This window comes from Parasteatoda tepidariorum, chromosome 10 (genome assembly GCF_982258835.1).
Source record: "Parasteatoda tepidariorum strain Cologne lab strain chromosome 10, Ptep-v5.0, whole genome shotgun sequence".
In the NCBI taxonomy this organism is placed as follows: domain Eukaryota; kingdom Metazoa; phylum Arthropoda; class Arachnida; order Araneae; family Theridiidae; genus Parasteatoda; species Parasteatoda tepidariorum.
Genome location: NC_141764.1, coordinates 92,327,483 through 92,349,068, shown reverse-complemented (window position 1 = coordinate 92,349,068; position 21,586 = coordinate 92,327,483). Strand labels below are relative to the sequence as shown.

General features: G+C 30.7%; 1 protein-coding gene across 5 annotated transcripts in view; it reads left to right on the top strand.

Annotated features, from left to right (window-relative positions):
* Positions 1-3,307: 3,307 nt before the first annotated feature.
* The window catches only part of LOC107451716 (histone-lysine N-methyltransferase SETDB1-B), a 97,675-nt gene continuing 79,396 nt past the window's right edge, over positions 3,308-21,586 (top strand). For 3 of the 5 annotated variants that reach the window (XM_087153338.1, XM_087153339.1, XM_087153337.1), the window contains exons 1-5: positions 3,308-3,690; positions 3,797-3,846; positions 3,930-4,037; positions 5,413-5,582; positions 16,052-16,157. In XM_087153338.1, the coding sequence (XP_087009464.1) occupies positions 3,797-3,846; positions 3,930-4,037; positions 5,413-5,582; positions 16,052-16,157 (434 nt within the window). In that variant the 5' untranslated portion in view covers positions 3,308-3,690. Of the gene's footprint in view, positions 3,691-3,788; positions 3,847-3,929; positions 4,038-5,412; positions 5,583-7,812; positions 8,112-8,771; positions 8,890-16,051; positions 16,158-21,586 lie in introns of those variants that run through there. The other 2 variants (XM_016067894.4, XM_016067896.5) reach the window with 2 other exon arrangements.

Here is a 21,586-nt window from a genome sequence, read left to right as displayed (position 1 = left end):
TGTGTTTTATATCTTTGTTAAACTAAATAACTAATAGAAAATATAATATTATTTATATTTTATCAAATGAAATTTAAAAATATAACTTAAATATCTGCCAAGTTCGTGCATGCTCAGTGTGCATAAGAAAAGAATCAAAGATGACTCAGAATTCATTGAAAAAGTTATAAACAGATTTGGACAGCAAACAAGACGATTACAATTCTTGTTTGATTAAACAAATTTTTAATTGTTATGTATCAATCATTACTTAATTATTTGTTTTTGAATAAAAATATTTTTAATAAAATTTTTTTATAACAAAATTGTTTTTCTGTATTATCTCTTTAATTGTTTAAAAAAAAAAGTCAGGGGGGTGCAAGTGCACCCTCTTGCACCCCGCTGCCGGCGCCCTTGCACAACAGTTTGCTTTGTTTTTTAAATGAACAAATTCAAACCGCAATTTTATTTTGACGTTTCAACTTATACAACACCGTTAAATTAAGAAAGCTGTTCTCTTTAAAAAAAATGTTGAAAAAATTTATTTTTGTTCAAATTATTTTTCAACTGTAGCACAACTTCCAAGATATTATTAGAGCATAATTTGTTGTTAGGAATGTTGTTATGTTAAACAGCAAATACTAAAAATTGAAATTTGTAAAAAGATTCCGAGGCCGTGCCAATTTTAAAATTGTCATTTGATTTTTTAAAAAATTGTAATAAAAAATATGCTATTTTCGAACTTATTTTGATAAGAAAAAAAAAAGGGAATAAATACGCTGCAAGAAAGTTATAATTTTTACAGAAACTGTGAATACCAATTTTTCTTATATTTCGCCATAAAAGGATAGGAATGATATTGCTTCAAGGAACCTGCTCAATAATTTTGTTATTTCCAGAATTGAATCTGTTTTTGGACGAAACAGATTATTGCTTGAAAGCTAAAATAAGAAAAAATGTAACTATTATTCCATTCCATTAATTTAATCAAGGTTAAGGATATGCGATGGAAGCACCGTTTACTGTTATACTATAAATGTATTAAATCATATTGCTTGAATGATTAATTTTAAGCAAATTATTTAATAATTTTAGTAGATAAGGGTGTAAAAATAAACTCGATTGAAGTACGCCTAATGTATACCCTAAAATATATCTAGAATAAACTTTGGAATCGATCAATTAAAAATACATTTTCAAACAACTTCGAGTAGGACGGAAAGTTAATTTGTTTGAAATAGCAGTCCTTGTAGGGTTGCCAGACTTTGAAATTAAAAGATACTACAACTTTGTCTGAAAAAATTCTACATATTTTTAAGCGCCATCTACAGTAGTAATTTGGAAGTCTAAATAATATTAAAAGAATAAAATACAATTAAATGGATAATAATACTATTAAAAGAATAAAATAATAGGATATATTACTCAGAATAAAATAATTTTAAAATAGAAAAACAATTATCTTTTCTTTGTGCACTTATACTTCAGGTAAACGAGGAGCAATAAAGATTTAAATCAGCAACTCTGTCTGTTACTTCATTTTCTACACAGGGAAAAAAAGTAAAATCTATTTTAACAATGTTTAAGTTGCGCAAAAGCAAGTTGTATTCGATCATAAATTAACTTTTAAAATTGTACTGCATTAATTTTTTTAGAAAGTAGTGACTATTTATTATTTTTTCAATCTAATAACCCTATCCCTTTATCTTACGTAAAACTTATTTTAATATTGCGAGAAATAATTTAATATGAATAATCCCAAGGAATCTACGAAATGAATAATACCAAGAAACTGAATCGAAAAGATAAAAGCTTCATTGATTTAAAAAATAATAGATTATAATAAAAGTAGACATGTTTTAAACGTTCAATAATTAACGTCACAAGTCATTCACGCCTGGCGAGTCTTGAGAATGGGCTCCTATTTTTTGAATGCTCGAAGCATGCCGATTTTTAGTTGCTTTTTCATATTTTTTGAAGTTAATGAAGTTTTAATCATTAGCTACGCTGTTTTATATGTAGGTCTTGATTATTATTTTGATAAGGATTTTATGCTCGTAAAAGTAAACATGCGCATTTTAATATTTTAGCAGAATACATGTGGTCTTTAAAAAAAATTTAAAAGAACCGTAGCATCAATATTGTAACTATAAAATTACCTTTAGCTGTAAAATTAAAATTTTAAGATTAAATATTTTCAGTTAATGAAATTAAATATTTTATCTTTTAAGTTATTGTATCAAATATAATGTAAGAAAACAAAGAAATCATCAGAAGGTATTTGGTGATAAATGTAGCTTATCGTAATTGAAGAGCATGTTGGGTGACATTTTATGGTTAATTTGGGGAAATAAGTTTCAGAATGTATCGAAACATCAGGATGCTATTTTCAGATCGTCCTTATCCGAAGAAAACCATGTGACTTAAATATATATAGCAGAAAGAAGAGATTTTTTAAAAAATGAATCATACAATATGCCACATATTATTTCAATATGTTATTCTTAAACAAAGCATATTTCAAAGTTTTTAAAATGCCACTGAACGTTCAGTAATTCTTTCAGTTGTGGAAGAAAAAAAAGAAATATCGTAAATTAAACCCCATTTAATTCTTTATTTAGTTACTAAAAATATACTTTTACTCAGGTTCGGTTTACTTCGGTAAAATATGTTCCAGAAACAAAATATTTAAAATCTATCGTCCTACATAGTTCGATATATCTCTATATCTCTCTCTCTATATATATACCCTTTATCTATAAATAGAATCTCAGCCGACAACATTGGTGCAGGGAAATTACTAAAAGGAAGTTAGCATAATTTTTCTGTCGCACTGCAAAGTTTAATACCATTATGTACTCTTTACAAATATTATATACTTTTACAATGCGCATGCGCAATTTTAACTTATTTTATTTATTCACAATTAAAAAACTTCCCGATTGTATTAAAATATCGAATTATTTATATTTAGTTTGTTCGCACGAAAAAAAGAATAAATCGTGAGTACTGTATTCTTGATCGTAATATTTATTTTTCATATTTTTTAAGCAATTTTGATCATAAAAAAATATTCTTTAAATTTTTTAATAACTTAAAACAGCATCTTCATTGCATGGAGAGTAAAATTTTCAATAGCAATTTACCGGAAAACCCGGGAAATTTTTTAACAGCTACAGGTCCGCAGCCGAGTTAAAAGCGCGGATTTCCATTTAACTCTGGAGGGGCATAGATATACTCATTTGGCATTCTAAAGCTGCGCTTCCGGATGTGACGTCAGAACAGAGCATGCGCACTTTAATTTCGTTGCTTTTTTTCCTTGTTCTCCTCTCTATCGCTGGCTCGCTGCCAGTGGATTAGGAACCAATTTCTGGTGTTTCAGCTGTTCGATTATATTTGTTCTCTGAATGAAGTAATCAAGAAAGACCGAGTAATTTCTGCGTTTAGTGAAAAGTTTTAGCGCCGATCTGTGCTAGACACTGAACCTTTAGATTCATTTCGTATTCTTTAATTTCAAAATGTTTCACTCTTTTCAACTTAAAGCAAATATTAGTTTGATTATTTGTTCAAGTAAATGAAGGTTCTACGTATAAAGTATATAATATAGGTCTATAAAGTACAGAATTTTTTATTTTACTCCTTTTGTTCTTTAACTTCAAAGTGTTTCAATATTTTCTATTGAAGCAATTATTAATTTGATTATTTATTCAGGTAAATGATAATTCTACGGGGGGGAAATATATAAAATAGGTCATAGATCTATGTGGAAAGTATATTTTTTTGATCTACTCCTTTTTATTAATTCTCAGAATCTCAGATGGAGTCTCCTAAGATTACAAACACCAATTCATCTGATACGGCAGTCATGTAAGTATATTTATTGTGTTATATAAATTTTTTTCATTATTTTAATTCTAAACAATGCGCCTAATCGTCTTTATTTAATTCAGGAAGATCAAACGCAAGATTAAAAACCATGATAGATGTGCTTACTGTAAGGCAGTCAGATCAGCAAATCCACAATTGAAATTTTTTCGTTTCCCCCAAAATGCTGCAATGTAAGTATCAGAATGTCGCTTAATCTATACGTAGAATAATTTTTAAACTTCTTTAAAGCAGTTTTTTGGTAAGTTAAGCGTGGAATTTAATTCCAGAAATTCCTTACTGGGTGCGAAATTAAAATCAAGTAATGATGTGTATGCATGTCGAATGCAGAGCAAGCGCATAATTGCCAATCTTTAAAGTAGTAGTGAAATTGAGGCTTCCTATTTATTACTCGAATTTCTAAATTTAATTTAAAGTTATTTTGATCACATCTCTACTACAAGTAGATAAATATTTATATAGGTGCATGATAATTATATGTTGTTATTTTTGAACCCTTAACAAAATTGAAAAGATATTTCTGCTTGTTATTAAGATTCAATTTTCATTTTACTACCACTGGACAAAATCATCCTCCAGAAGATTAAAGGTTGGCAGTAAGTATACTGATGTATACTTGTTAACTTTATGAAAAACTTTCCAATCTGTTTCCTTTGTGTGTGTATATATTACACACAAACAATGAGGAAGAATAAAATAAAATAGATTGACTTAAAATGGGAAAACGTAAAGGTCTTCATCAGGACATATCAATTACGATAAATGCGATATTTCTGAATAAAGAATAATTATCCTGAGATAAAAATTACTTTTCATAATGTGTCTATATCGCTAAAAAATAAATATGCAGTTGCAGATAAGTTTGAGATAAAAGAAAGCAGAAAATAAACTTACCGAAGTGGGGCAAAAGTAAAAAATGTCATAAAGATAGATATAGTAATTTAACCTTTAACAAAATTCGCTAAGAAGTAAAGAATAAAAACAGTGCTTATAGCTTAAATAGTACAAAAATTAAAAAAAAAATATTTGGTGAAAAAAAATATGAAACGAATTACATATCAGTGCTGCCGTCTATGAGAAAAATCTAGTTATTAAAATTTATTTGACAACATAATTTTGAACCCAATCCAGAAGACAAGGGAACTCATTGATCAAGTATTGGGAGAAGTTTGCCCTAGTGGAGGACTTTTTGGTGAAACTAACCCGCATTTACGTTACACGGGGAGGAAAACCACGAAAACCTCCCATGCTTAGCATGACAATAAGGGGACTCAAGCCCATGATCCGTCTACCACTGAGGATATTTTATGTCAGCACTGTGGTCCGTGCAAGCTAGTTGTAGAATTCGTATCGACCAGCTATCAATGGGATTTGAACCCGGTTCACCTCTTTGGAAGGCGAACGCTTTATCCCTTCTTCCGATTATCTTAATGTTTTTTTTTTATTTCTGAGAAAAAGATTAAATAAGATAATAATTTAGTTTTTAAATATTAGAAAATATGTTACGCATATTTCAGCATGACAATAATAATTTTTCGTTTCTCTAAGGAGCAAAAAATGGATAAAAGCTACCAAGCTTACATCTCTGTTTAATATTCCATGTGAGAAGTTAGCTCTAAGATATAGATTATGTTCAAAACATTTTAAAGATGATGACTATGCCACAACTAAATTCCATAAACTTCATCCAACTGCAGTGCCTTCATTACTCCAAGATGGTAAGAAATATTCTGTATTTTTTTTCCTTCCTTTTTTATAATTGTTATTTTTTTTAATTTCTTCCCCATCAAATACATACGAAAAAAGAAAAAAAAACATAGATTATTTATGTTCAATTAATTATTCTTTTATAACAAATATTTTAAACTATAAAATGCTAGTTAATTTTGAGGTATATGTTACAGCTAATGTACCGACTTTTAAGCAGTTGAAATTTAATTTTGGTTGAGCCATTTTTTGTTAATTTCTCGCATTTTTTTTTTTTCAAAATTCCAATTTGTTCGAAAGTTATTATTATAATTTTAACTGCTTTTTTCGTGAATTTTTCTAATTTTTCCCACTTTAAATATTGTTTATTTTTAATTTTTTTTGAAAAAATATTTTTTTAGTTCGAAAGACATAAACCGTAATGTTTATATTGAAATTTTTAGACATAAAAAAATTTATCGCATGTCAAATAAAACCGTTCCCTATTTTTCATTATAACACTTTCCCTGTTTTTGTTGTTGTTATTATTGGTCTTGTTAATGAGTAAAATTTCTGCCCACGTATTTCTTTTCATTGAGTCTCACAATCTTAGCCTATTTATTTTTTTAAGTACAGATGATAATTTTTCAAACCCAGGTAATCCTTCATTTTGTAACAATTAACACACTGACAAAATGTTCTTACAATATTTTACAATTGTATATTTTGTTGATAAATGTTTTGCTGTTATTATTATTGGTCTCGTTAACGAGTAAAATTACTTCCCACGTATTTCTTTTCCTTGAGTCCCACAATCTGTGTATTCCTTAGCCTATTTATTTTTTTAAGTACAGATGATAATTTTTCAAACCCAGGTAATCCTTCATTTTGTAACAATTAACACACTGACAAAATGTTCTTACAATATTTTACAATTGTATATTTTGTTGATAAATGTTTTGTTGTTATTATTATTGGTCTCGTTAATGAGTAAAATTACTTCCCACGTATTTCTTTTCCTTGAGTCCCACAATCTGTGTATTCCTTAGCCTATTTATTTTTTTAAGTACAGATGATAATTTTTCAAACCCAGGCAATCCTTCATTTTGTAACAATTAACATACTGACAAAATGTTCTTACAATGTTCTACAATTGTATATTTTGTTGATAAAATGTTTTTTATTTTATTTTTATTTTTTTGTTATTATTATTATTGGTCTCGTTAATGAGTAAAATTACTTCCCGCGTATTTCTTTTCCTTGAGTCCCACAATCTGAGTATTCCTTGCGTATTTGTTTTTTTAAGTACAGATGATAATTTTTCAAACCCAGGTAATCCTTCATTTTGTAACAATCAACATACTGACAAAATGTTCTTACAATGTTCTACTATTGTATATTTTGTTGATAAAATGCTTTTTTTGTTGTTGTTATTATTATTGGTCTCGTTAATGAGTAAAATTACTTCCCACGTATTTCTTTTCAATGAGTCGCACAATCTGTGTATTCCTTAGCCTATTTATTTTTTTAAGTATAGATGATAATTTTTCAAACCCAGGTAATCCTTCATTTTGTAACAATCAACATACTGACAAAATGTTCTTACAATGTTCTACTATTGTATATTTTGTTGATAAAATGCTTTTTTTGTTGTTGTTATTATTGGCCTCGTTAATGAGTGAAATTACTTCCCACTTATTTCTTTTCCTTGAGTCCCACAATCTGTGTATTCCTTAGCCTATTTATTTTTTTAAGTACAGATGATAATTTTTCAAACCCAGGTAATCCTTCATTTTGTAACAATTAACATACTGACAAAATGTTCTTCTAATGTTCTACAATTGTATATTTTGTTGATAAAATGTTTTTTTGTTTGTTTGTTATTATTGGTCTCGTTAATGAGTAAAATTACTTTCCGCGTATTTCTTTTCCTTGAGTCCCACAATCTGTGTATTCCTTAGCCTTTTTATTTTTTTAAGTACAGATGATAATTTTTCAAACCCAGGTAATCCTTCATTTTGTAACAATTAACATACTGACAAAATGTTCTACAATTGTATATTTTGTTGTTAAAATGTTTTTTTTTCTCGTTTCTGTGGAAAATATTGCCTTTTCAGGAAAAACTTTTGCATCACAGTTTTTTTGTAATTTTAATGCATTCAGTTCAGATTAGCTTAATAACACCGAGAAAACATCTTATTGCTACTTTCAAAAAGCTACCGTTCACTTTCGTCTCCAGCTGCTGAAACGGGAAGTCACGTGATTTTAAGGAACTGACGTCACTCGAGCCTATCTGCCGTTTGTTTACAATCGCCTTGCTTTTAATCTTCTTTCAAAACTATTTCAGACTATAGATTAACATGTCATTGCCAAGATATAGATACTGTGTAGTGCCTATGTGCACAAATACAACGACAACAGCTCCTGAATTAACATTTTTCGATGTGCCTAGAAAAGATGTTGAAAGAAAAAAATGGTGCCTTGCTATGAAACGGGATGATAAAAGAAACCCCGTTTTGTCTTCAACATCTGTCCGAAACGTTTGCGAAGATCATTTCGATGTAAGTATGTTTTACTTATTAACCTTTTCTAAAAGTGTTTGGAATGAATATTTTTAGTTTACTTAATAATTTCTTTTTTATTTATTTTAAATAAAATTTAAGTTATATTTGATTTAACATGTTCTTCAAAAATACTACATTGCATGTTAATTTTTCAGTTACAGTTAATTTTTCATTAACAGTTAATTTTCTTAACAGTTATTTTTCATTAACGAATTTGAATTTTATTTTTATTACTTATCTTTGTTACTCCTGCTACGAAAATATTCTGTCAATTATTTCTAATGTATTCGTTAAAAAAATTTTTTATGTTTATTTTATTCTTTTTTTAGTTAATTTCAGCTTTTATTACTTAAGAAAAACAATTATAGAAAATTAAATATTGTATCAATATGCACTATATAGTGATATATTTGTTGTATGTAGGAGACTATATAAAAGTTAGTTTAAGGTAAATTAGTTAATAATTTATGTTTTAATGATTTTTGCACATTATTATATATTTTTGTAAAGTTACGTTTTTTTTAAATGAAAATTTAACTTAGTTATATTACACATAATAGCCTTCAAGGTATTATATCATCTACATATTATTTTTTAAAAATAATATTTTTAGATTTTAAGAAGGTCAGAAACTAAAATTGCTGACTTTTTTTTCAGCTTCAACTTGATACTGAAAATTATCTTCAGCATAAATTGCAAGGAACAAAACTTAGATTGAAAAAAGGAATTGTACCTCATATTTTTACTTGCCAGATAGATAAAACTTCTGCATCAGGTTTTACATTTATAATTATTTCGCATTGTTGCATATGTGCACTTTATTCTTGCACTTTGCAAATATTAATTCTATTTTTAAAACTGATTTTAAGATATGTTTATAAACAAATTGTTTATACTAAAAGAATTTGTTAAATATTTTTGCAAAATTTGATGTAAATAATTAACCTAAATAGCAGTTTATTATTTTTTGGTTTTCTGCACTCACACCAGATTTTATAACTGTCCTTGAACAGCCGACCCAATTTTGAGTTTATGACTACCTATGTCCATCTCTGTAGCTTTGTAGTTTTGAACCCAATTCAGATGACAAGGGAACTCCTGGATCAAGTATTGAGAGAAAATTGCCTTCGTAGAGGACTTTTTATTGGAACTAAGCCTCATTTGCGTTACATGGGAAGGAGAACCACGAAAATCTCTCCCGGTTAGCCTGACGGCAAGAGGACTCTAACTCACGATCCGTCTACCACTGATGATATTTTACGACAGCATTGAGGTCGGTGCGAGCCGCGTGCGGAATTCGTATTGACCAGCCGTTGCAAGGATTTGAACCCGGTTCACCTCAAAGGCGAACACTAAATGCCTTGAGCAACCACGTCTTACTTATACTGACAGGATCATAATACCAATGCACAAAGCAAAGTGTTATTTTTGGTAATAATACACCTCCTGCTCGCAACGCTCACCAACCTCATTCGCCATTGTTTTTTTCGTTCTAAAACAATTACAAATATTTTTTTTTTTTGACATGAAAGCATTTTGTCAATGAGATATATAAATATTGTAGGTAATTTTATATGTGAAACATTTTGTTGATATTATGTTAATCGCAACGAAGTGAATGATTACCTGGTTTTAAAAAATAATCAATCAATCAACTGTATTTTAAAAAAATCTATCAAAAGAATACAAATTAGATGTGACTCAGCAATAAATGAATGACAAGTAATTTTACTCGTTAACAAGACTAATAGCATTATAACAGTTCAATTTGGTAAGTTTTTTTGAATTTTTTTTAAAATTTTATCTTTGTTTAATCTTTTATATTTGTTAAAAGTAATAATAAATGTCAATAATAAATGTTAAGATTTACACTTGAAGAAATCTAATCTCTCACTGTCTTATATTTTAGTATATTTATAAATTTTTTTTCGCCTGTTACTTGATAATAAAATACCTGATTATAAAATAAAAAATTCTTGAGAGAGATAAATTATTCTCCAACAATAGATAAGCAGTCATTTTTAAAGCAAATGGAAAAAAAAAAACACTACAACGACGCTTAAAATTGCAATAATTGTCGAACAAATTATAATTTAAAAAAAAAAAAAAAAAAACTCCTGTTAAGTTCATAAAAAAAATATGGTTCTTTCAGCGCGTTAAATTGCTATACAATTCTTTTGCTGCATTTCAATGGGCTGCAGATCGATTTTCTTATTATTAGCCTAACAGTTAATAATTTTCGAACAAATAAATGAATTTTAATTTTATTACATCCTATACTCCTTGTACATTTGTCTAAAACACCATCGTAATTTAAAGTTTGTAAGTCTTATAATTTTCGGTCCCCAAAACAAAATGTAACGTAAATTTGAACTCCCAAAATAACGCCATTTACGATTTTTTTAATATAAAGAGGTGTCCACAGTGTGTGTTTAAGAAAATGTACACAGCAAAAAATGTCCCAATGCTTTGGCTGTATCCATTTTTTTTTTAAACATGCATTTTAACCTACGTCCTGAATTGATGGTTAAGAATGTAACAAATACATTCCGCCACTATTCGATATTAGTCCTTATGCCGAATATTCGCTTGGCACAATAATTGGCCAAATATTATTCGGCAAAGTATTTTTCGACTAAGTGATATATTTTACTATACATTATTAGAAAGTGTTTTTACACATATTTGATACGTTCTAAAACTTGTTAATTTATGTTAAAATGGTGAAGCGAAGTTTGAAGAATTGAAACTAGATTACTTTATGCTAAACCCTGAGTTTTGTATTAGTGATTTTTTTTTTTTTTAATTTTATTCAGGCAAGTCAACTTTGTAGCTTTTTCAACACTTAATGTTTCAAAAATTGAGAACTTTTTTGTAATTTGTTTCTTTTTTGCTAGTTTTTCGGTATTAAACTATAGTGCAGCATCTTAACGGAGCGTTTCTGATAGCATATTTTTTTGTTCTTACTTTTTACTGTACGGTAAGACAGATAACCGGTAACATAGAAAACTGCGATTTTTAACGTTAAAATTATATTTCAGAGCTAAGAACAAATTTTTTTTTCTGTTTCTCTTTAGATTTTTTATGAATGTTTCTTTTTATCAGCGTTTTTTTTATTGTGAAAGCACTTTTTAAAGATCGTATCTAATGAACGTTATTTTTTTATGGTCACTTATTTTTCCCAAAAATTCAACAATGTGAAATAGTTAAATTGAGATTTTCAGCGTTAACTCTTTCTTTTAAAAATTATGAAATGTTTTTTTTTTTTTTTTTAAGTTTCGATTTAGCTTTTTCTTTTTTAAAAAAGTTTTGTTTTTATTGGAATTTTTATTATGACGCGGTAATAAAGAAGGTTTCCATTAGACTTGAAACTTTATTTTTTTCTTAAAAATACGATAATTGGAAATGTTTAGCTTTAAAATTTTCTCTCCAAAATTGAGAATTTTTTTTTTCTGTTTTGCTTTTCTACATAATCTATTTCTTTTCTATCTTTTTTTTCCTTATCAGCCTAATTTATGATAACGCTGCATTTTTAAAAGCGTTTCTGATAGTCATTATCAATTTTAACGTTTTTTTTAATAAAACATTACGCTTGTTTGTAAAAAAATTTAGGAATCAGCTTTTGCTGATATTGATTAGAGATCCTTGATTAGTTGCTGTACTTTTGTCAATCTCTCTTTTGGCTTCTGTAAACTAAGCGTCTCATATTTTGGTAAGAATGATTGAGCGGTCTTCTATTTAAATACTATCGCTTCAATAAAGAACTATTGGTGTACGCGCAGTCAGTCATGATTCGTAGCTTAGAGGAATTCCTTAAAATTTTAAAATATTTTATGCTATTCGTATTTAATGGAAAATAAAGAATTTAAGAAGAGCATTTAAGAAAAATCTAGCACTTGCATTGGAAAAACTAAGCATAAGAGTTAAGTTTTAAACCTCAACGCTCGTAATAAATAACTTGCTCATTCAAGTTGAAATGGTAAAACGTGACAAAGTTTGAAGATCAATAACAGTATTTATTGTATAAAATAAACTGCTTATTTTGTCGTTAAATATAAACATTACAGTTGTAGACTACTACTAAACATTAGCATCAAAGTTATTTAAAAATCAGCATTGTAGTGATTTAAACTTGATGAAATCTGGAACGAACCCACAGTCACTTACCACTGCGTTTGTCTCTCTACCAGATTAATCTCTTTTTCTCTCTGACAAGCAGATTTTCATAACAAAATGTTGTCGCTTTAAAATATAACTTTCAGTCAAGAATTTCTTTTTTTTCCTCCGAAGGCTCTGTAGTCGCATGAAATGATGCTTATTTTGCGAATAATATGCTATTTTCATGACTGTTCTGAGTTCGCAACAGTTACTTATGACTTTTAGATCAAGTTAAGCTTAGCTTTAGCCAGTGCCTTCCATGTTTATTCTGAAAATGGTGCAAAACGTCAGTAGAGAAAAGCCATAGTTTTGAGAACTATGTTAACATAGTTTTTATAACTTTTATAATATTATAAAATATAACTTTCAGTCAACAATTTCTTTTTTTTTTCTCCGAAGGCTCTGTAGTCGCATGAAATGATGCTTATTTTGCGAATAATATGCTATTTTCATGACTGTTCTGAGTTCGCAACAGTTACTTATGACTTTTAGATCAAGTTAAGCTTAGCTTTAGCCAGTGCCTTCCATGTTTATTCTGAAAATGGTGCAAAACGTCAGTAGAGAAAAGCCATAGTTTTGAGAACTATGTTAACATAGTTTTTATAACTTTTATAATATTATAAAATATAACTTTCAGTCAACAATTTCTTTTTTTTTTCTCCGAAGGCTCTGTAGTCGCATGAAATGATGCTTATTTTGCGAATAATATGCTATTTTCATGACTGTTCTGAGTTCGCAACAGTTACTTATGATTTTTAGATCAAGTTAAGCTTAGCTTTAGCCAGTGCCTTCCATGTTTATTCTGAAAATGGTGCAAAACGTCAGTAGAGAAAAGCAATAGTTTTGAGAACTATGTTAACATAGTTTTTATAACTTTTATAATATTATAAAATATAACTTTCAGTCAACAATTTCTTTTTTTTTTTCCGAAGGCTCTGTAGTCGCATGAAATGATGCTTATTTTGCGAATAATATGCTATTTTCATGACTGTTCTGAGTTCGCAACAGTTACTTATGACTTTTAGATCAAGTTAAGCTTAGCTTTAGCCAGTGCCTTCCATGTTTATTCTGAAAATGGTGCAAAACGTCAGTAGAGAAAAGCCATAGTTTTGAGAACTATGTTAACATAGTTTTTATAACTTTTATAATATTATAAAATATAACTTTCAGTCAACAATTTCTTTTTTTTTCCCGAAGGCTCTGTAGTCGCATGAAATTATGCTTATTTTGCGAATAATATGCTATTTTCATGACTGTTCTGAGTTCGCAACAGTAACTTATGACTTTTAGATCAAGTTAAGCTTAGCTTTAGCCAGTGCCTTCCATGTTTATTCTGAAAATGGTGCAAAACGTCAATAGAGAAAAGCCATAGTTTTGAGAACTATGTTAACATAGTTTTTATAACTTTTATAATATTATAAAATATAACTTTCAGTCAACAATTTCTTTTTTTTCCCCGAAGGCTCTGTAGTCGCATGAAATGATGCTTATTTACCGAATAATATGCTATTTTCATGACTGTTCTGAGTTCGCAACAGTTACTTATGACTTTTAGATCAAGTTAAGCTTAGCTTTAGCCAGTGCCTTCCATGTTTATTCTGAAAATGGTGCAAAACGTCAGTAGAGAAAAGCCATAGTTTTGAGAACTATGTTAACATAGTTTTTATAACTTTTATAATATTATAAAATATAACTTTCAGTCAACAATTTCTTTTTTTTTTCTCCGAAGGCTCTGTAGTCGCATGAAATGATGCTTATTTTGCGAATAATATGCTATTTTCATGACTGTTCTGAGTTCGCAACAGTTACTTATGACTTTTAGATCAAGTTAAGCTTAGCTTTAGCCAGTGCCTTCCATGTTTATTCTGAAAATGGTGCAAAACGTCAGTAGAGAAAAGCCATAGTTTTGAGAACTATGTTAACATAGTTTTTATAACTTTTATAATATTATAAAATATAACTTTCAGTCAACAATTTCTTTTTTTTTTCTCCGAAGGCTCTGTAGTCGCATGAAATGATGCTTATTTTGCGAATAATATGCTATTTTCATGACTGTTCTGAGTTCGCAACAGTTACTTATGATTTTTAGATCAAGTTAAGCTTAGCTTTAGCCAGTGCCTTCCATGTTTATTCTGAAAATGGTGCAAAACGTCAGTAGAGAAAAGCAATAGTTTTGAGAACTATGTTAACATAGTTTTTATAACTTTTATAATATTATAAAATATAACTTTCAGTCAACAATTTCTTTTTTTTTTTCCGAAGGCTCTGTAGTCGCATGAAATGATGCTTATTTTGCGAATAATATGCTATTTTCATGACTGTTCTGAGTTCGCAACAGTTACTTATGACTTTTAGATCAAGTTAAGCTTAGCTTTAGCCAGTGCCTTCCATGTTTATTCTGAAAATGGTGCAAAACGTCAGTAGAGAAAAGCCATAGTTTTGAGAACTATGTTAACATAGTTTTTATAACTTTTATAATATTATAAAATATAACTTTCAGTCAACAATTTCTTTTTTTTCCCCGAAGGCTCTGTAGTCGCATGAAATGATGCTTATTTTGCGAATAATATGCTATTTTCATGACTGTTCTGAGTTCGCAACAGTTACTTATGACTTTTAGATCAAGTTAAGCTTAGCTTTAGCCAGTGCCTTCCATTTTTATTCTGAAAATGGTGCAAAACGTCAGTAGAGAAAAGCCATAGTTTTGAGAACTATGTTAACATAGTTTTTATAACTTTTATAATATTATATAATATAACTTTCAGTCAACAATTTCTTTTTTTTCCCCGAAGGCTCTGTAGTCGCATGAAATGATGCTTATTTTGCGAATAATATGCTATTTTCATGACTGTTCTGAGTTCGCAACAGTTACTTATGACTTTTAGATCAAGTTAAGCTTAGCTTTAGCCAGTGCCTTCCATGTTTATTCTGAAAATGGTGCAAAACGTCAGTAGAGAAAAGCCATAGTTTTGAGAACTATGTTAACATAGTTTTTATAACTTTTATAATATTATAAAATATAACTTTCAGTCAACAATTTCTTTTTTTTCCCCGAAGGCTCTGTAGTCGCATGAAATGATGCTTATTTTGCGAATAATATGCTATTTTCATGACTGTTCTGAGTTCGCAACAGTTACTTATGACTTTTAGATCAAGTTAAGCTTAGCTTTAGCCAGTGCCTTCTATGTTTATTCTGAAAATGGTGCAAAACGTCAGTAAAGAACAGCCATAGTTTTGAGAAATTTAAAAGCATCTGTGGTCTAATTTTTTAATATTGAAAATTTACTCTAATGCGGCACTATCTAGGTTCATACAAATTTGCAAAAAAATGGGAATAAGCATTGATTTTAGTAATTTTCATCTAGATGGAAAAGTATCGCCTTGGAGATTTAAAAAAATAAATAATAATAACTTTTAGAATATATTTCTTATTTGTTCGTTCTATGGCCCAGTTAATTCCTTACAGCAAGATGGCTTATACAGCATAAAATTTTAGTTTTGTTGCAAGCGTAACGCATTTAAATTGTGGCTTTTTTATTTTCCTTGGCGAAAGATGTTACCATGTTAACAATTTTCCTAACCCATAAAATATTTCCAATAACCTTATCCCTATTGGTGCCATAAATAATTTCAGCAAAATGCAGCATTACTAATAATTTGGTTTTTAATAATAATATTAGAAAAGTAATTTATATGGGGTGATTTTGCAATTGCGATGCATTTTAAAAATTGATTTAAAAATTTTTCTCAAATTTATTCACAAATAAACCTTCATTTAGGCCCTGTCAGAATGAAGTTGAGAAAGTCGAAATATTTATCGTTGGAAGAGAATTCTCCAATTTCCTGCACCTTATTGCCTAGAAGAAAGGCAAAAGATATCAACAGGTAACATTTTGAAGTATTTTATCTATGAATGCTGTTTTCAATTGATAATTCTATTTCATAATTATGCTAATGTCTCCTTAACAGAGATGGTAATCTTGTGAGCCTGGACTTTGAAACTTAATTAATGAATAGTCTGTCTCATAGAATAGAGAGGTTAAAAGAACATAGATTATTTCTTATAAGTTATTTGAGAATAAGATTTCACTAACAGAGATTGCTTCTGTTCTCTGCGCTTACATTTGTTTATTTACTGGTTTATCTCTAATTTATATTTTTACTGGATAGGAAGCAAGATTCCTATTGACTTTACTGTAATAAAGCAAGAAATATTACTTTTAAAAATATTTTACCCCGATGATAACGACTAACTTTTAACGATTCATTTTATCAGGTGGGTCATCATGGCTTTCAAGAAGTTAAATCTTGCAAAGTTTTTCTCCGGTTAAGTTTTTTAATTTTCTCTTTTCCAAGTTAACCGCTAGAGGTGCTATAATCACCATTGAACTAATCAGGAAACAGTATCCAATGACATTATATAATTCTTAACAATCATAAAATAAGTTTACCATGCAATGCATTCTGGGTTATTATGTATGGTATAGGAATTTAAGCTCTCACACAAATCGTCGGAAGCATCCTTGATTTTACCTATATTCTTACGTTTAGGTCCTATATATGTTAAGCTTAGACTTAAAGGTTGGGCAGCTCCAAAGAGCAAAGCACATCGACCTGAGGTCTATTGCACCAAACCCTAAATCATGATAACAACAAAGCTTTATAGCTGAAATGAAGTTCAGCAAACACCTGACAGGAACGTCTTGCAGTTCCTAGGTTTTAATGCAATGTTCTCCTAAATGCTCAAATCTTTGAGCAGAATAGTCATCACAATCACAAAGCATATGTCATGAAGTTTCCTCCTCAATATGACAACCTCGACAAAGAGAATCAGATTCAATACCCGTTATGTATAGGTGTCTCCTGAGGGTGCAGTGTCCAGTGAGAAGACCAATGATCTTCCTCAAACTGTTCCTGTTTAGCATAAGGAGCTCTTTTTGACGTACACTACGACAGTCACTTTTCAGCTCCTTAGCTTGTCTCTGACCATCCGAGTTGCGCCATTGCTCATAAGCAAATTTACCATCGAACTTGAATATAGATGCCGTGAATAATGTGAGAGAGAATCCCAAGCCTGGTTCAGGGCCCCAGAAAATCGCACTGGAACCAGCCTGTGCTACTTCGTCAGCCAGCTCATTTCCAAGAATGGCCATATGTCCAGGTACCCAATGTAGGTATAACTTGTTATGAGTAGAAAGGTCACAAAGGACTGAGAAGCACTCCCCACAAGTGAAGAGGTTAATTTACACCTTGATAGTGAAAGGAGAGCAGCCTTACTGTCAAAACAGATGTGGATAGGCATATATAGATATCCTCTGTCTAAGCATATCCTGCAGCACAAGATAATAGCATAGATCCAACATGAAAAACAGTGGCATAACTATCTAGAGGAAAGTGAAGTTTGGTACTTCACTTTCATCATTATAGCAGTAAATTCCTGCCCCTGATTTAAGATCAAACCTTGAAACATCGGCTTACCATACTATAGACATTTGCCTTTAACCCACAGAGAAGATTTAAGCCATTCTTCTCTAGTAGGAAAATGAATCTTGAAGAGCTTATGAAAAGCATATCTTAGTATATAGACGTATAATCACTAGTTATGATAAAAGAGGGTATATCCGACACCTGCGAAACAAGGTGGCCCCATGACAAGTGCTTGGAATATTCCTTCCATTAGCCAAGGTACACAAGACGCCAGGGGGGGGTTTAGGGGTTTAACCCCCCCCCTTGAGCTCAGACAAAGTGAACTTACAAAATAATACAGACAGAAATAAAAATTTCAGTAGAAATTATGCTGGCTATTATTTTTTAAGACTATATATTTTTATTCGCCTTATGCCTACTTTTTTTCTCACGGTATTTCTCAGAATGCTGAAAAAACATTTACTATAATAGAGTTGTACTTTTGAAATCAAATTCACGTGATACTGTTACGGGCGAGCCCCGATCGCTGGTTCCTTTCTGTCCTGCCAGTCGCGATAGTTTTCGAGACTAGCTGGCATTCGCGAGGTCTGGAATCCTAGACGTTCTGTCGTCTTTGAGACAATTCGAGAATTTTATAGATGCGGTAAAAAAAAATTATATGAAAGGGGGAACGGATTACAGTGGAGTTAGTTAGTCAGACTAAGAGTTATCTCTGCCGCTTGTCTTTCGGAGCTTGTCTCTAAATCTGTTTTGTTTTGGAGATACTGTGCTTGTTGAAGTTATTCATTCCAGCTCGAAACTTTGAGATCGTAGCTTAGCGGATATTTCTGTGCCAATATATATGTATATATTTTTGCTGTTCTTGGATCTTTAGGATGTCAAAACGCAAGAATTTAATAATTTTTAATTACTTTGAGAAAAAATCACGACCTGAAATTAGTGAGGTGACAGCATCTAGTACCAATGTAAGTTTTTCTGTTGAACAGAAATGTGATACTTCCGTTGAAGAAAACGTTTCTAGCGTAACAGAATCTGATGAATGTGAAAGCGGCCCTCAAAGTGTTACTTCTCACCAATATGACACTGGACTTTTTTCAGAAGATAATACATGCGAGGATAAAAAAAACTGGATATACTTAAAAGTGTTTGGGAACCCAATCCAGCATTTGTTTTTCCTGAAAAAGGAAAAAGAAAATTGAAATTTCAATACAAATGGCTTTATCGCTGGAAATGGCTTGCATATTCAGAGGTTAAGGGTGGTGCTTTTTGCAAATTTTGTGTACTTTTCGCCCCAAGTGGTGCCGGTTCTGGAAAGCAACCTTTAGGCCAACTGTGCAATGTAAAATTTGACAACTGGAAAAATGCTGTAGAGCGATTTTCTGAACACGAGAAATGTCTTTCTCACAAAAAATCGATCGAAACTGCTGGGACATTAAACGATATTTTACTTGGAAAGATGAAACCTGTGAATGAACAAGTAGATAGTGCAGCAAGCAGAAGAAAATTAGAAAATAGAAAAAACATTACTCCAATCATTGAAACCATCCTATTTTGTGGAAATCAAGGTCTCGCTCTAAGAGGACATAAGGATTCGGGAATAATTGCTGAACAAACAGGTGAAGAGAACGACGGAAATTTTCGGCCATTGCTTCGTTTCCGGAGTAAGAACGACTCGACTAGTGGAATTTTACGCTCATGATTTGGATACCTGTAAAGAAAGCCTTAAGTCGGAACTAAAACTCTGGTATAAAAGATTAAAAAGGATTAGTGAAGACGGAGGTAGTGTTCCAAAAACTGCGGCGGATGCTCTTGGAATGTGCAATAAAGATATAACACCAAACATTTTCAAACTCTTAGAAATATTGGTCGTTCTACCTGTTTCAACGAATGCAAACGAAAAATCCTTTTCGACTTTACGCCGTTTGACGACTTATTTACGCAACTCAACGAGAAATAATAGAATGAATGGATTGGCGCTCTTAAGCATTCATAGAAAATTTACCCCAGCTGTAGAAGACATTTTAAACGAACTTGCAAAAAACCCCGTCGTTTGGATATTACTGTATAAATCAATAAATTTTCAGCGTGTTTGCATACTGGTTTAATTCCCTATTTGTTGGTAAGTTATTTTTTGGTTAAATTCATTGGTTTTCTATGGAATATTCACATTTATACGATTATAATTTAGGCAGCTGTTACAGTATGAGTAGTTTTTTCTGGCTTGATTCATTCCTACTTTTTAATAAAAATAAAATATTTTACCTCTTATTATAAAAAATTTTTTATTCTTAAACTTAAAAAATAAAAACAAAATTGAACTAAACGATGTTGCCTAAATAAAAAGTCAAAATTGTCTAGCTGTCTAAATTAGAGAAATAATAGTGCTTTATTACATACTCGAATTTCTTTTAGTAATTTCTGAAAATTATGAATCCCCCCCCTTGAAAAAATTCTGCGTACGCCACTGCAAGACGCTTAATATTAGTTTGAACTTCAACTTCAATGCGTAGATTCAACGGAAGAAGCCAAAGTAGGCTCTCAAGAGCAGCTGTAAGAATGGTCCTGAGAAAGCCTGACAAGGCTACGCAGACCATTTTTTGTAGTCTATTAAGACTAGACATAATAGAGTTCATCCTAGTCCTAGCCCACCATACAATAGCGCCATATGTAATAATAAGACTAATAATTATTGAATACATCCAGTAAACTATCTTGGATAATCCCCAGGTTTTACCAATAGCATTTCTGCAAGACCAGAAAATCTTCTTGGCCCTGCGGATACAATATTCTAGATGATAACACCAGTTTAGTTTGGAGTCATAATAAACCTCGAGAAATTTTACTTTCTCAGTGATTTCCAACCTATAGTCTAGGTAATACACAACACCTCTAGATTAAGACGCCTTTTTGTGGTGAAGGCCACAAGACTTATCTTGGAAGAGTTAATAGATAAGCTAGAATCAGAGCACAATCTAACTACTTCTAGAAGTGCAATATTCATGATTTCAGAGACTGTTTTGTCATACTTGCCTCTGACAACAATGACACCATCATCAGCATACCTAACATAGGGAATGCCAAGATTAGTTTACCGAACTAACAAAGAGTCCATAATTATACACCATAGGATGGGGGGAAAAACCCTTCCCTGAGGTAGCATGAACTCTCATGCTTGTGCCCAGTAATGAGGAACAAACATATTTGGAGGACAGCAAATTAGCTATTCGCCTGGTGATGACCGAATTGCGTTTTCTCAAGCATAAAGGAGAGCTCATATAGAGCAAAGTTTGCTAACTTGCCATGTTGATAAACATGCTGTAAGAAGGGCAGTGGCTTATCTATGAGTACCAAGTCTCTAAAATAGCTGTCAATAAACTTTTGAATGGCTTTCAACAGACAGGAGGTGAGGCTAATTGGTTTAAATGATTTAGTCTCAAAGTAATTTTCATTACCAAGTTTTGGGATGAAAATTACCCTGGTATTTCTCCAAGAGTGAGGTATACACCCAAAGGCTATAGAGCAGTATTTCCCAACGTGGGGCCCACGCCCCACCGGGGGGGCAATTTGATTGTGAAGGGGGGCAATTCAAAAATGGACTCGGCATGAGTTTAAACCTTTTGCTCTGGGCCATTTAAATGCAATGCGAGATTTCGGTGACGAAATCGAAAGAAGAAAGTAAATTCTTAAATAATTGCGATCAATAAATATTATGTGACTTAAGGATTGTTAAGGCGACAAACCTGAAATGAAGTATCTGTTTACAGTCGATGGTAAAGCATTTGTGAGTTATTTAGCCAATATCTTTGAAAAACAGAATATATTAAATAAGAAACTTCAAGGAACAAATAAAACTCTTGTTGATGTAAAAGCGAAGATATTTGGCTTCA